Source organism: Lontra canadensis, unplaced genomic scaffold, assembly GCF_010015895.1.
Source record: "Lontra canadensis isolate GAN:19392208 unplaced genomic scaffold, GSC_riverotter_1.0 scaffold193, whole genome shotgun sequence".
NCBI classification, from domain to species: Eukaryota; Metazoa; Chordata; class Mammalia; order Carnivora; family Mustelidae; genus Lontra; species Lontra canadensis.
Genome location: NW_022631187.1, coordinates 461,355 through 476,892, shown reverse-complemented (window position 1 = coordinate 476,892; position 15,538 = coordinate 461,355). Strand labels below are relative to the sequence as shown.

General features: G+C 45.2%; 1 protein-coding gene across 2 annotated transcripts in view; it reads right to left on the bottom strand.

Moving 5' to 3' along the window:
* Positions 1 to 10,541: 10,541 nt before the first annotated feature.
* Positions 10,542 to 15,538, bottom strand: part of TEX11 (testis expressed 11) — a 292,212-nt gene continuing 287,215 nt past the window's right edge. For both annotated transcript variants that reach the window (XM_032847753.1, XM_032847754.1), the window contains 2 exons: positions 11,130 to 11,294; positions 10,542 to 10,681 (listed from right to left, as the gene is read on the bottom strand). In XM_032847753.1, coding sequence (XP_032703644.1) covers positions 10,610 to 10,681; positions 11,130 to 11,294 — 237 coding nt within the window. In that variant the 3' untranslated portion in view covers positions 10,542 to 10,609. The remainder of the gene's footprint in view (positions 10,682 to 11,129; positions 11,295 to 15,538) is intronic.

The window sequence follows — 15,538 nt, the reverse complement described above, 5'->3', positions numbered from 1 at the left end:
TAGGATTCCAGGACAGCTTTTTAAAAAATGGGGAATGCTGTCACAGAACAGGGTGCAGATTCTGATTACATACAGCTGGACACAGAAATGGTGCTAGGGAAAGAGGAGCGTGGACATGCCAGACGGGCCACTCGGTGCCCTCGTGAGGAGGGTTCAGGTGCCCTAACAGTGGCAGATAGCAGTACCTGGCAGGATTTCCGAGTGACAGCTACTTGAGAGGAGTGTGAGGGAGGTGTGGGGGACGGCTGTACGCGAGAGTGCGAGAACTCCAACTGGGACGTATGGACACTGTCCCAGTGACCTGCCGGCCAGGACCTACCATCTCTGTCTTGCAGTTGGAGCAGTTCGGGGGCTTTGTGCTCGTTTCACTAAATGCAAGCTTTTCAACTTTCAACTTTTCTTGAGGAAGTAAAAAGGTTTGTGAACAACCTTGTTCTTCTGGCTTATCAGAGAGGTTGAGAAATTACTAGGCAGCTGGAGGTAGGGTGGGAAAGGGAAAGACAGATAGACAAAGAAAGAAAGAAAGAAAGAAAGAAAGAAAGGGAGAGAGAGAGGCATGGAGGAAAGAGAGAGTGAGAGAAGGAAAGAAAGGAAGAAAGAAAGGGAGAGAGAAAGCAAGCAAGCAAGCAGGAAGGAGGGAAGGGAGGAAGGAAGGAAGGAAAGACTGAAAGAAAGAAAGACAGAAGGACGAAAGGAAGGAAAGAAAGAGAAAGGGAGGCAGGGAGAAAGGAAGAGAGAAACAGAGAAAGGGAGAGAGAAAGAAAGAGAAAGAGATAAAGAAAGAAAAGAAAGATCAGGAGGTAAAGTTCAAAGATCCTAAAATGGTCAACAACAGGGAAAACCTCCCTGCTGTTAAGTAGAGGAATGTCAAAGAAGGAGACAATGGACTACTATGGTCCACCCCACGGGAAGTGAATTGGATGATTCTGGAGAAGAGATGACAAACAATAGGGAAGGTAGAGGGGAATAAAAACCACAGTCAAGACTAGGAAGAGCCGAAGAATGGAAAACAAAAAGGAAGTTAAGAACCACCATCACTGGAGCTGCCCCAGAAGAGGCAGGAAACCTTTCTTTTGAAGCACACTCCGGGCTGAGCTGAGCAGGGAGCCCGGGGATGCAGGGCTCCATCCCAGGACCCTGGGATCATGACTTGAGCCGAAGGCAGACACTTAACTCACTGAGCCCCCCTGGAGCCCACGAAGGAAACACTTCCAGGAGGTGGTAAGCACAGCTCTCCCAGAGCAGAAGAGGACGACGAAAGGGTGTCAAGATTTAGCGGGTGCAGGGAAACAAAGAACCGTACTGGAGGGCAAGAGTCGAATAATTGCAAACATTCGAAAGGACTGATTCCGCACCAGGCATCCCTCTAGGAGTTTTGCATGTTTATTTGCTCATCTACTCTTTACAACAGCTCAACGACTATTGTTAGAGGCATTTTACAGATGAAGAAACTGGCGCATGGAGAGGGTAAGCGATTGGGCCAAGGTCGTACAGAGCTAGGAAGGGGAAGAGCAAGGGTTTGAACCCAGGCCATTTGGTTCCAGGGTGTGTGCTGCCGAGCTACGCTGCCTCGCCTACAGGTACCAGCGCCCATCTCGCTTTGTTTCCGCAGTCCGGCTTTGGCCCTCAGCACTCCATGGAAACCGAGTTCTCAAAGGTTGGTCCGGCCGCCAAGCAACCAGATTTCCTACCTTCACGGGCCGCATACTCATCAGCCCATCTGCCCTATTTGACATCTGTTAAAACAGTCTCCTGCCCACAAGTGAAACCTGGGCATCATCTCAGATTATGAGTCTCTGGTAGTCCTCACATTCACCATCACTGTTTTCACAGCTATGGTTCCACTTCAATTCTTCGTTCTTTTCTTTTCTTTTTTTTTTTTAAAGATTTTATTTGACACAGAGAGAGCGAGAGCACGAGCACGGGGAGCAGCAGGCAGAGAGAGAAGCAGGCTCCCCCACCCCGCCCCGAACAGGGCCATTGTGGGCTCGATCCCAGGACCTTGGGATCATGACCTGAGCCAAAGGCAGATGCTTAACAACTGAGCCACCCAGGCACCCCAATTCTTCATTATTTTCATTCATTCAACAAACAATGCTCTGTGTCAGGACCAGGGGATATAGTAGTGACCAAAACAGGCAAGTCTCTGGCCTTATACTGCTGCCTGTCGAAGAGACAGACATTAAACAAATAATCACACAAATACCTAGATACTTATAAACTGATAAGTGCCATTAATGAAAACATGGGGCTTTACAAAACGCTGAAGTAGGGAAATGACAATGTCTTCCACATCAGCCTTCCTTCCTCTAGACTCTTCCCTCTCCAATCCAATGTGCAGACTGTTGCCTAAATTAATATTACTAGAGCCTGTCTCACCCTACCACTCCCCAGCTCAGATTCCTTCAGTGGCTTACAGAATAGAGTCCAAAACCCTTGCCCAGACATTTGAGATCCTCCCTAATCTGTCTCCCACCTACCTTGTTAAGCTTTCCCCCACGTTTCCCCTTTAAGCACTCTATGCTGCAAATAAACAGAACCATTCAACTGTTCCTTGGATGGAAACGCTGCGTGCAAATTTTGCCACACTGTCCTATATACACATATATTTGGCCAGGAATACCCTTCCCCTCATTCAAATTTTACATATCTTTTAAGTCAAGTTCAGCCTTCTCCACTAAGCACTTTCTCATCCCCTCCTTTGGAATCTCAGTGCTCTCCCCTCACTTTCTAGCTTTAACATTGTAATCACTCTAATACAGTAAATGCAATCCTAACCTCTTCCTTTGTTGGACTATAAGCTCATCGGGGGCAAGATCTGGGTCTAGACCACAAGTACTCATTGTTTGGGTGGACAGATGAATGAATGGAAGACCGCCTGAATGAACGAACAAACAGACAAATGAATTGCTGGTGACTTCCCAACTGACACCATGGAGGGGCCAGAAGAATGCAGACATATCTGAATATTTTCTTTGTGTATTCTCATTGCAGTGTAGCAGAGAGCTGTGGGAAAGCAATCACATCAAACAAATGCTTCTGATTTCCACCTGCCTCTGTCTCTTATTTTAAAAATATTTTATTTTTAAGTAATCTCTACACCCAACACAAGGCTTGAACTCTCTACCCCGACATCAAACGTTGCATGTTCTACCAACTGAGCCAGCCAGGCATCCCTCACCTTCCTCCATCTTTTAATCGATCAGGTGTCCCCCGTGTAGGGGTGAGGAGGAGTTCTCCCAAAGGAGACATGGAAATCATATCCAAGGACTATGAGGTTGTGTGCAGAAAATTCAAGGACGTGGGGGCCATGTGTGGTTTTTTCTTCTTACAAAAGGAAACTGGTACTTTGGAAAAGAAAAGAATATGTGGAAGATGAAATGGCTGCCTGTAGAGATGGAATTTTATTTTATTTTATTTTTTTTATTTTTTTTAAAGATTTTATTTATTTATTTGACAGAGAGAGATCACAAGTAGACAGAGAGGCAGGCAGAGAGAGAGAGGGAAGCAGGCTCCCTGCTGAGCAGAGAGCCCGATGCGGGACTCGATCCCAGGACCCTGAGATCATGACCTGAGCCAAAGGCAGAGGCTTAACCCACTGAGCCACCCAGGTGCCCTGAGATGGAATTTTAGAATAGGACTTGTCCAGACCATTGTTTAAAATACTAGAGTGCTGGGCTCTTGGCTACGAACGGAGTTCTCTACAATAACTGAACAAAAAAAGTCTGTTCACCCAGGGCCTTGCTGATCTGATAAAGAGAACTTGAAATTGAAAATGGAGGGGAAAACAGAAAAATGCCCTGATAATATTATAAAATCAATTACTATGGATGCTATCAGATATGACAAGAAGACTACTGTAAGAGGTGGCCATTCGGTCACAGAATAATGCATTTGCAAAAAGAACCATAAGTCGAACTTATGGCTTACGGTGTTTCTGCATCAATGCACGGCACATATGTTGGGTTGAACCATATGAAATTGCCCATATTCTACCACCGTGGGCCTATACAAATGGCAACTTCATATGGTTCAACCTAACATTATGAAGTAAACCTGAAATTTTAACTCATTAAGACTTGGAGGAATGAAACTTACAACTGGAATGTGGCATCAGGAAGAACATAGTCTTAGGAAGAAAGATGGCCTTGGGGTGCCTGGGTGGCTCAGTCAGGTGAGCGTCCGACTCTTGGTTTTGGCTCAAGTTGTGATCTCAGGTCATGGGATCAAGCCCTGCGTCGGGCTCCACGTTCAGCAGGGAGTTGGCTTGGGATTTTCTCTCCCTCCCCCTCCCCTGCTCTCTCTCTCTCTCTCTCTCTCAACTAAATAAATCTTAAAAAGAAGAAAAGAAGGATGGCCTTGAGAATGGGAGGTCATGTAGTCCTATCTGTAGAGAAATCCACAAGCACGAGGACAGAGCCTGCTACCAAGTTTCAGTGACATTAACAGGAGAAAAGAACAGGTGGACTACAGTGTAAGTACATCCCACATCCGCCTGCAGGATGAGGGAAGTGGATGACGTACTCTCGGTGCAGATCACAAAAAATGGCCCAGGGCAAGGTCTAGCAGCAATGACGACTCTGTCCAGAGTTGTCCTTAGTTTCATTTGCCTCATGGCAGAACATTTAGAAGTTGTTTACTTGTCTTGCTGACAATATTACCCCTCAGAAAGTAAAGAACCCAACAAGAGGGATCGTTTGTTCTTCAGGTCCTAATTCGAACCAGTAATGGAAGGGCCGATTGGCGAAGTGGAAAATTTGTGAGAGCGTAAGGCTGGACACAGTAAGGCATTTTGCCCTAGAACTCAGGAAGGCAGACTTCAGAAGGCTCGGAGAAAAGAAAGGTAGCATGAGGGTGAAGCAAAAGCAGGAGTCCAATAAATCTAGCTTTAAATCACGCTTCTGCATTCTTCCAGCTGTGTGACCTTGCTTAAGTCACTTAAACTCTCTGGGCTTCAGTTTTCTACAGAGATGACAAGGGAAGGAGGGAGAAAGAAGAAAAGACAGGAGGAAGGCACCATGATAGAAAGCCCCTGCTGACTTCCTGGGCTTGCTATGACAATTAGATGAGATAGCATACATGAAGGGCTAAGCACTGAGTAGGTATGCATGACTACTTCGTTTTCTGGGACTTTCTGTTTGGCCATCCTTCCAAAAGGGTGAAAGACCTTAGAAACTAAATTCTGACCGTGTAACGGTGAGGTATTTTAATGAAGAAATAAAAGGAAAGGTATCTAAAGAAATTGATGTAAATGCACAGAGAATCCTTTGATGATGAGACATGACAAAGGCAGAAAAAGCAGGGCATCTGACCGACGCTGAATATGAAACAGTAACACAGAACTGCCAAAATCCTCTCAGGAGGGCCTGGCCCCAAATGAGATAACTCTAGGAATAAGAAAAAGAGGCTGTTTTCACTTTTGTTTGCATTAGGAAGCAAAGGAAGGAGGCCTCGAAGTCTGCAAGTTGGGGCAGATAGTACGTTTTAACTAAAATTAGTTTTTAAAATTATAAGCACATGCAAAATAGAATTCCAATAGTGCCGCAGGGTATGAGCTTAAACATGAACTGGACAACAGACAACAAAGATAAAGACGACCTCTTGAACTCCCACTCCGCTTTGGTCTGCCCGCCACACAAACTCTGCCCATTAGCCTGGAAAGGGTCAAGCAGACATTGCTAAAAGGAAACCCTCAGAGTAACTTTAGAAGTTCTAAGAAAACAGCAAGGTGCTTTAAATGATTTTGAGTCTCTTGGCCCCAGACAAATTATGTTTCAGGATGTTGAGAGGGATAACGTGTAAATGAGATCACTGCACTGGTGTTTGTAATCTTTGGGGAATAAGAAAAATGCTGGAAGCCTAGAGAAGGACACATGCTCCTCTTTAAAGGGGAGATGGGGAAAAAATAAAAATAAAATATAAAGAGAAGATGGGAGGCCGCACAAACTTTAGACTGGTAGGTTTAATCTTAATCATGCAAATCAGGCACATTTCTAGAATATGTTACGGCAAGGGATGGCTTGCATGACACCTAGAAGGGAGCTAGTGATCACAATGGCTTTAGAAAGCCCTTTACTTAAGAATAGCTCAAGACAGGGGATGCCTGGGTGGCTCAGTCGGTTAAGCATCTGCCTTAGGCTCAGGTCACCATCTCAGGCTCCCAGGATCGAGCCCCGTATTGGGCTCCCTGCTCAGCGGGGAGCCCGTTTCTCCCTCTGCCTGTGCTCTCTGACCAAAAAAATAAATAAAATCTTCTTAAAGAAAGATATTAGATGGCATGCTGACCAAATATGCACATAAAGTAGGTCTGAGGGGAGTAACAACATAATACAGACTCCACCCAAAAAGAACAACCGGCAAGAACAATTTCATAGAGACGAAAGCACTCAGATGGGAAAACTTGGAAGTACAAGCTGAGACACTAACTAATGGCAGGGAAGTACAGGACAAAAGGAGTTTTCATTCATTCTTTCAACAACTATCTACTGAAAGTGCCAGGTACTGTGCTAGACACGGGGGACATACAACGGTGAGGAAAACCAGGGCACTGGCTGCCCTTCCGGAACTTAAAGACTATTGGAAGAGACAGCTAGTAATCAATTTTGGTCCGCGAGCAAATATATATTGACAAACTGTGATGAATAAAATCGAGTGCCAGTAGAGCATATGACAAAGGAACCCAGCCCAGTCAGGGGAAGGTTTCTCAGAGGAAGTGACACTTGGGCTGACTTCTCAAAGCTCGGGACGAATAAGCTAAGGCTGGGGAGGGTAAACAGTAAGTCAAGTAAGCCAACAGTATGAAATGCCTGCTTACATGCCGGCTGTGGTCCCTTGCCCTTCCCCTTGGCAGGGACTTAGCTGGGGACTCAACATGCTTGCTAGTCAGGTGGGTGGGCTCAGCCGATGGCTTGGTTGGTGTGTTTTCCAGGGCCGGTCAAAGGGGCAGCTCTCATGGTCAGGCTGGTGGGGTTAGGACTGAGGAGACAGCCACATAGTTGCGAGAAGCATTCTCGAACAGAGAGCTTGAGCAAATGAGTGGATATTTGGGGCTCACGGGAGCCAGGTTTCTCAGGGTTGGAGATATGGAAGGGTTGCAGATATGGAAGGGCAAGAAGGCTAGAACAAATTCTCTGGTGTTGGATTGACAATGGATTTATCAGATGAACTTTTTTTTTAAGATTGATTTATTGATTTTAGAAAGAAAGAGAGAGAGCACGAGTGGGAGGGGCAGAGGGAGAGAGAATCTGAAGCAGATTCCCATGACCCTGAGGTCATGACCTGAGCCAAAACCAAGAGTCAGCTGCTTACCCGAACGGCACTCAGTATGAACTTTGTTTTATGTATGTACATAGATAGGCTTTTTATTATTTTTTTATGATTTCCTTTTTTCTTTTCTCTAGCTCACTTTACTGTACGAATAGAGTATATAATAGACACACAAGATACGTGTAAACTGACTGTTGTTGGCAAGCCTTCCAGTCAACAGTACGCTGTTAGTAGTGAAGTTGAGAAGTCAGAGAATTTTATGTGGGGCTTTGACTGGGTAGGGATTGTCACCCTCTGTCCAGGGTCAATTGTATCTATATCTGTATATCTATAGATCTGCACCTGTATGTGTAGATGTATACACACAGACACACATTTATTTCCTAGCTCTGGGGCGTGCCTGGCTGGCTCAGTAGGTAGAGTATGCAACTCTTGATCTCAAAGTCATGAGTTCCAGCCCCACACTGGGTGTACAGATCACTTTAAAAAAAGAAAAAAGGTCTCTGGATACTATTTCCTAGCTCTATCCACTGAGAGGACCTAGAAACATGGTGCCCCAGTAATGAGTGCCCCAGAACGTGGGCACTAGCTACCATGCTCAATGAAAAGGAACCAGGGATCCTTGGAGAAATTACTGATTTCAGTGCTGGGGAAGGGAAAATACAGCATGAGCCAGGCAGGAACATCTGACTGGGTGACAAAGTAAGGAAGTGTTCAGAAGATGGGACGTGTCACAAGGACAGAGGAGTCAGCTTTGAGCAGCAAAGTGACGATCTAGAAGTTCTGCACATGCGTGGCACCATCTCCTATGGACACCCATGGGACGTCATGCCTGATCTCTACCTCTACAGAGATCCTGGAGAAATTGAAAAGGAAGAGTGGGCCGCCGCTGAAAAGGCTGTGACCCAGGAGGACTTTCAGGGTGAATGGAAGAGTCCAGCTTCTGAGTTCACTGCTACTCAACGTGAAGTCACAGACACCCTCTCTGTGCCTAGTCAGTAGTTCCCTGCTGAGGACTGGTCCGCAACTCCCACTGCTCAGGCCACTGACTGGGTAGGAACCCATTCCACCGAGTGGTCTTAAGTTGCTCGTACACAAAGGCAAATCAAATGGAAATAAAGTTGACGGAAAATAGTTTCTTTTTTTTTTAAAAATATTTTATTTATTTATTTGAGAGACAGAGCACAAGTAGGCCAGAGGGAAAGGGAGAAGCAGACTCTCCTGCTAAGCAGGGAGACCAATGCAGGGCTTAATCTCAGGGCCCTGGGATCATGACCTGAGCCAAAGGCAGACACTTAACTGAGCTACCCAGGTGCCCCCAGAAATAGTTTCTAATAAATAAATAAATAAATAAAGTGGATTATAACTCACTGGATAAAATAGAAATCCATCAGTCTGTGTTAAAACATTTAAAACATATGAGTAAGTGGGGGAGAAGAAAATATTCCACCTAAAAAACACCAACTAATAAATGAAGTGAGAATGATGGAAATTTAAAAATCGGGTGCCTGGGTGGCTCAGTCGCTTATGCGTCTGCCTTCGGCTCAGGTCATGATCCCAGGGTCCTGGGATCGACCCCCGCATGCAGAGCAGGGAGCCTGATTCTCCTTCTCCCACTCCCCCGCTTGTGTTCCCTCTCTCGCTGTCTCTGTCAAATAAAATCTTTTTTAAAAAAAGGAAATGCAAAAAATCAACATTTAGCAACCATTATGGTAAAAATGGATTCAGGCAAGACTCATCATTGGATGCTAAAACTAGGAAGTAGAAGTTTAATGAGGAACAGAAAATCCAATTATCTTCCACGATGTACTTCACAATTACTTATTAATTACTGGGTATCTGGGACACGCCATCTTAACCTTAACCAGTAATGGGACAAATTGACATTGTGTGACTGTTGGTACAATGTACCAAGAAGAACATATCAATCTTGTTGCAGACCTTCCAAAAATGCTTACACTGAATCTAATCATTGGGAAACATCGAACAGACTGGAGCTGAGGTTCATGCTACAAAGTAATTAGCCTGTACTCTTAAAAAAAATGTCAAGGTCACAAGAGAAAGGATGAGAAATTATTTCCGTTTGTAGGAGATGAAAGAGACATGACAACTAACTGCAACTTATGCTCCTGAACTTAGGAAGGGCTTTATTAGGACAATCGGGGAAATTTGAATGGGGTCCTGTGGGTTAGACAGTGGAATCACATCATTGTTGATTTCAGCTGGGGTCCTGTAGAAGAGTATCCTTGTTTTTAAGAAATACACACTGACGTATGAAGGGATCATGGAGCAAGATGTCTACCAATTAATCTCAAATGGTTTAGAAAGAAACACAAAGAGAATGATAAAGCAATGTGGTAAAATGTCGACATACAGGGAAGCTGGGTGAAGGGTGGATGGCAGTTCTATGTGCTTATCTGCATCTTTTCGGTAAGTATGAAAATGATTTCAAAATCAAAAGTTAAACACTGTTAATACAAATCAACTGGGGGGGAAAAGCCAATGTGATCCTGCACTTACTTGCACTAATGCAAGTCTAGCCAGAATGAGGCTGTTGAACTCTTGTGTGGGTCAGACCTCACTGGAACGTGGGATTTGGTTCCCGGAAGGTGAGGGGCCTGGATCAGATGAGGAACCGTGCTGAGGGGGTCTGGGAATGTGAGACCAGAAGAAAAAGCCAGGAGGATAGGGAGGTGCTTGACATCTGTCTTCAGTTCTCCAAAGGGCATCTGGGACAGAGAAAGCAGACTTTCTCTGCTACAGGAAGACAAATTTCTGTTCAGTATGAGGAAGAGCTTTTTACCAATTAGCAAAAAAGGGGGATTGAGCTATTTCGGGAGTTCTGGGTCATAGGACAGAGATGCTCTGATAGAGACGGGACTACCCATTCTCATCAAGCGGATTTATGAGTCTGATCAATTCTGGGCCCGGTAATGACTAAGGTCCTTCTGATGCAGAGTCCATGGTTCTCTGTTCATCTTCAGGTGGTGCGAATTTGAGACCTTCAGGAATGAGATGCACCTTGTGTCAGACTCGGATGAACATCTTCTGTTCACATGGGGCATGACTCATCCTGCTCTCATGTGGGACTATTTCAATACATAACATCCTCAGTACCTTGGAAAATTTATTTGTTCCCCAGAAATGAGCTGGTCACTGCAGTAAAAGTCAAAATGCTTTTATTTTAGAAAATGTCATCTAACAACATGAAAATAGGACCTGAGAAAACAGAAACAAAAACTTAGCAGAAAGTTCGCAGGAACTTAAACGCTCAACATCTCAGGGCCAAACATCTTCAGGTTGCTGGCAGCCTGCCCGCTCAGATTCCTTGTCCCAGCACTTCTCACTCTTCATTAAAAAGTGAGCCCTTTTTTCGATCCAGGGCTTCCACAAGCTCACTATACAGAGTATTCACCTGGGGAAGAGAACAGCAGGTAGATTTCCCGAGACACAGGGAGATGTGGCACAGCTTCCCAGACTCTTAGGGGGAAGCGGGACCCCATTGCATGAGGTCCGTTCACTTGGGACAGTCAGCTGTTGTAAGGGAGAAGGTGCTTAAAACATAAAATATCCTTTGTTCTTATTTGGTAGCAAGACTTTTTTCCCCCCACCAAGCCTCTCCTGGTTAGCTAGTGGCCTAGAAGTCTGCAACCCGGACAACCCCCTGGAGAAAACAACTCCAGAAACCGTCACTGTTGGCCCAGTGGGCATCCTTCCCTACTTGCACTGGCACGGACAGTGATGCACCCTTCCAGAGTTCTATCCTGGCATTCTTCTTAGATTCCACTTGCTTTCCCTAGGCTCCCCACTGACACCAAGTTCACCATCCTCACCTATCCAGCCCTAGCCCTCTCCCTCCTCACCTGAGTTTCGTAGCTTCTCTTGAGGGAGCCAAGGTGGTCCAGAAAACGCAAGGCTAGGCCACACCATTTTTCTGCAGATACATACTTTCTCCTGCCATACATATATATGCCGGTGTTCCAGGACTTGATCATCAGCCAGAGAACCTCTGCTTCTGGGTAGCCTTCCTGAAATCCAAGAACAGTATCAGCACCAAGCCTCGTTATTATTAAACAAACAGTGGGTGCGCTGCTAACACCAAGGAAAGAGCCACAGCCTCCATGAACAATCCCAAGCTCCTTGGGAGTAGGAGAGCATCTTGAAGGTTTGTCAGCTCTAGAATGCTCCACAGCAAGGCCTCATAAAGTGACATGTAAACTGAAAAAGCACCAAGGCCCACTTGGACTGAGTCTTGGTCTCCCTGACGCAGGAGAAAAACCCTGTATTTTGTTGGGGGCTCCCCTTGGTGCTGACCTCAGTCTATTATCTCCAATTCTCAGAGAAGCTTGTCAAGAAGCAGTTTTATTGAATCTGTTCATTTCCTTGACCTGAATCATCAGTGTGTATTTAGAATAGAAATTATATTCATCTTTAGGTTTTGCATATATAGAGAGATTTATTTTAAGAAACTGGCTCCCACAATTGTGGGGGCTGGCAAGTTGGAAGTCTGTAGGGTAGGCCAGCAGGCTGTATGTTCAGGTAAGAGATGATGTTGCAATCTTGAGTCTGAGATCTGTAGGGCAAGCCAGTGGGCTGGAGACTTGGGCAGGATTTCACAATCTTGAGACAAAATTCCTTCTTTGGACAATCTCAGTTTTTGCTTTATTTTGGAGGGTAATCTGTTTTATTTAAAGTCAACCAACTGTAATAAAAAAAAAACAATCTTTTGTGCTGATAACACGTACCTAGCTATGAACAAAAGGGGCCATTTCTAAGACAGTCCCTTCATAAAGGGTAGTCTTTAATGAGGCTGATCGCGAGATTTTGCAATAATGAAAAGGATTAGTCTGAGGAGCTACTTTCCAAGTTCTTGTATAGGAGATGGACCCCAAAGGGAGCATTCACGTGCTCAATTCAGGTTAAAGCCCTGCGTCTACACAACAGGCCCCGAAGGGGGAAATGTGACAGAAGACTTGGGCTGCAGTTTCTTGGGGGTGTCCGTGATGTCTCAGCTGAAATTCTTTCACTCGTTTGGGTCTATAGAAAGCACCAAGCAAAAAACACTCTGAGAATGGGGTTGCTAAGAGGGATAAAACAAAGCTCTTATCCTAAAGGACACATAGTGCCTTTGGGGAGACAAGGCATCCATGTACAGAGAGGACTACACAAGGTATGCGAGTAAGGACTAGTCAGAGCGACACGGGCCTTAGGTGCTCTGTTCAGTTAAAAAAAAGAAAAACCAAACAAGCATTAGACAGGCGCAGTCAGAGAAGGTCTCGTCTCTGCTTGAAATGCCACCCTGTCCCTGTCCATTCAGTAAACGCCTCTCTCTTCTTTCTTCAAATTCACAAGCAGAGTCAGGTGCTCCTTTCTCTCTGCTTCCATAGCAAGCTTTACACCCCTCTAATACCTCTATCATCTTGCTTTGGTACCGTTTCTGTGTTCATCTCCTCCGCCAGACACAGCTGAGTTCTGGGAGGTGTAGGGCAGTTTTCTTGCTCACCTTGGTGTCTTCAGAGTCGCACACCACGCCTGGCACATCAGAGGGGCGCGACAGATGTTTGACGGATGCACGCACGAACGAATGAGTCAACACCCAGTCCAAGGCTCCTCCTCCATGAGCCACTGCCTGAGCCCCACGGCCCTCTGCTCCCATGGCCCTCTGCGCGCAGCACTATAGCAGCGCTTTCTGACACCGTGTTGTCCGTCTCCCCTACGACACCGGGACTTCCTTGAAGTCAGCACGGTATCTACCTTCATAAAGTCACAGCCTGGCACGGTGTCTGACAGGGTTGCGACTGTAACTGAACACAGTCAAATGACTGAACAAACAAACCTGGCCTTAGGGCAGAGGAGAAGGAGCTAGACATACAGAGATGATCTGAAAGCGCCACAACAGGCAAATGCACAGAAAGCACATGCGCGGCTGTCAGGGGCTGCGGTGGGGAAGAATGGGGAAGGGCGGCTGGTGGTGACAAGGGCTCTTCAGAGTGACGGAAATGTTACAGAATCAGACACTGACGCTGCCTGCACAATATATACCCAAACCCACTGAACTGGATACTTGAACACTGTGAGTTTTATAATACATGAATTATGTCTCAAAAAAATTATAATGTAGACCTACAGAGAAAGAGAAGGGATTCCATGTGGGCAGAACGGAACAAATAAAGACCGGGACTTGCTTGAGGCCGTACACGTCTCAGGGGGACTAACCCTTGTTTGGCCTAAGCGGACAATTTATGTAGGGAAATTAGTGGGAAACAGGACGAGAAATGTGGGCTAGGGCCACCTAAGTACGTACATCCTAAAAGCTTTTCCTCAGAACAGTAGTGTCACGAAAAACAGAAGGTCAATAAAAACCATCACATTAGTTCATTATGCATTTCAGGAAGTTTTACAGAAAAGAAATCATGTGACTGTGCTTAATACAGGGTACGGAGACCATTTACTGACATCTTGTGGAATGTAGTTCGTGAAACACTGGCCTGGAACGTAAAGCGTTTTGCATCAGCAGCCACAGATTTGGGAATTTATTCTGCCGGTAATGAGGTAAGACTGAAAGTTTCTGAGAAGGGAATGGATAATGATGAAATTAGAGTCTAAGAGTGAAAGTCCAGTGGTGTCTAGAACGGACGTGAGTGTGAGAAAACAGCGAGACTTGTTCAAATGGAATTGTTAAAAGTCTACGGATGAAGTGGTGAGGGCAGGAACTAACATGGCGGCAGTGGAAGGATCTAAGAAACATTCTGGAGGAAGAATCCATAAAACCTGGGAACTGCTTTGATACGGGAGATGAAAGAAACATCAATTGAAAATGGCTCAAAAGTACATAGTTTAAGTGGCTGAGAGAATGCTGATACAATTGAAAGAAGAAACTGGAAGATGCTTCTGGGGATAAAGGATCAAGATAATGATAAGTTCTCTTTTAATCATGTCGGGCCTGAGGTACCTTTGGGAGACTGGTAGGCTGTTGCAGGTATGGATTGGAACTTAGGTAATACTTGAAGTGTATCAATTCACTTGAAGGACAGAGTTATAGAATGCAGAGAAGAAAAGAGCAGACAATCATGGAAATGTTCACAGTTAGGTGGAAGAGTGAAACGACAATGCAGAGGAACGGTGTGAAAATAAAGGACAAAGGAAAAAATTCCAGTGAGGAGGCAGTGGCTAATAATGAAGGCCAGGGTAAAGACAGAGGCCACTAGATTTGTTAGCAGTTGGTAACTCGTGGTGCTGCTGAGTACAGTGTGGCTAACAGGGCAGAGAGTGAGGGAAAGAGCGGTACAAGATGAGGACAGACAGGGAGCTGGGACCTTGTAGGCCACATTCAGAAGTTTGGTCCTTAAGAGCAGTGGGAAACTACAGAGGAAGATTAAGCAAGGTAAAAACATCATTCTGTTTACTTGATGGAAAAGAAAGCGAGAGATGCAAGGAGACCAGCTAAATGTTTCCTACAGTAGCTGAGGCAAAGACGGTAACTTGAACAAGGTTGGTTAGAGGATGGGAAGACGTGAATGAGTCTGAGATATTTAGGAGGCAGAGCTGACAGGACTTGGTGATATGCTAGAAATGGGGGGTGATTCCTAGACGTCTGGCTTGGGCAACAAGAAGAACGACAGTACCATTCAGTGAGTTAGGAAACAGCAAAGGAGTTTTATTTTCCTTTGTATTAGCTGCCCTCATGCCCGGCATTGCTCAGGAGAATCTTACGCTTCAATAAAGTAATGCATCAGCGCAGCTACTCACCCCAAAGTGCCATAGACTGGCCTAGGTGAAATACAAGTCAATGATGGCAAACGGAGGTGTTCGCTCTTAGGACTTTCTGGGGCTCATAATTGAAGCCAGTTTTTTCTGTCCTCACCATCTTAATAAATGCAGCAGTCATACATATCTAACAAAACAAGGTGTTCTGAAATGCGATGACTGTCTCTTTAGGTTCTCCCTCAGGGTTCCTGAAGTGATTATTGTGCACATTAGTTTTAATTGAGATATAATTCAAGTATCATACAATTTACCTATTTAAAGTATACAATTCAATGGTTTTTGGTATATTCACAGAGTTCTGCAATCATTGCCACAATTTAGAACATTTTTATCCCCTTTAAATGGAACCCTGTGCATGGTAGTCACTCCCCAATTCCCCCCAAACTCCCCCCACGACCCTTGGCAACCACTAATCTAATTCCTTGCTCTAACAGACTGGCCTACCCTGGACATTTCAGATAAATGGAGTCATACAGTACGTAGTCCTTATAACTGGTATCTTTCA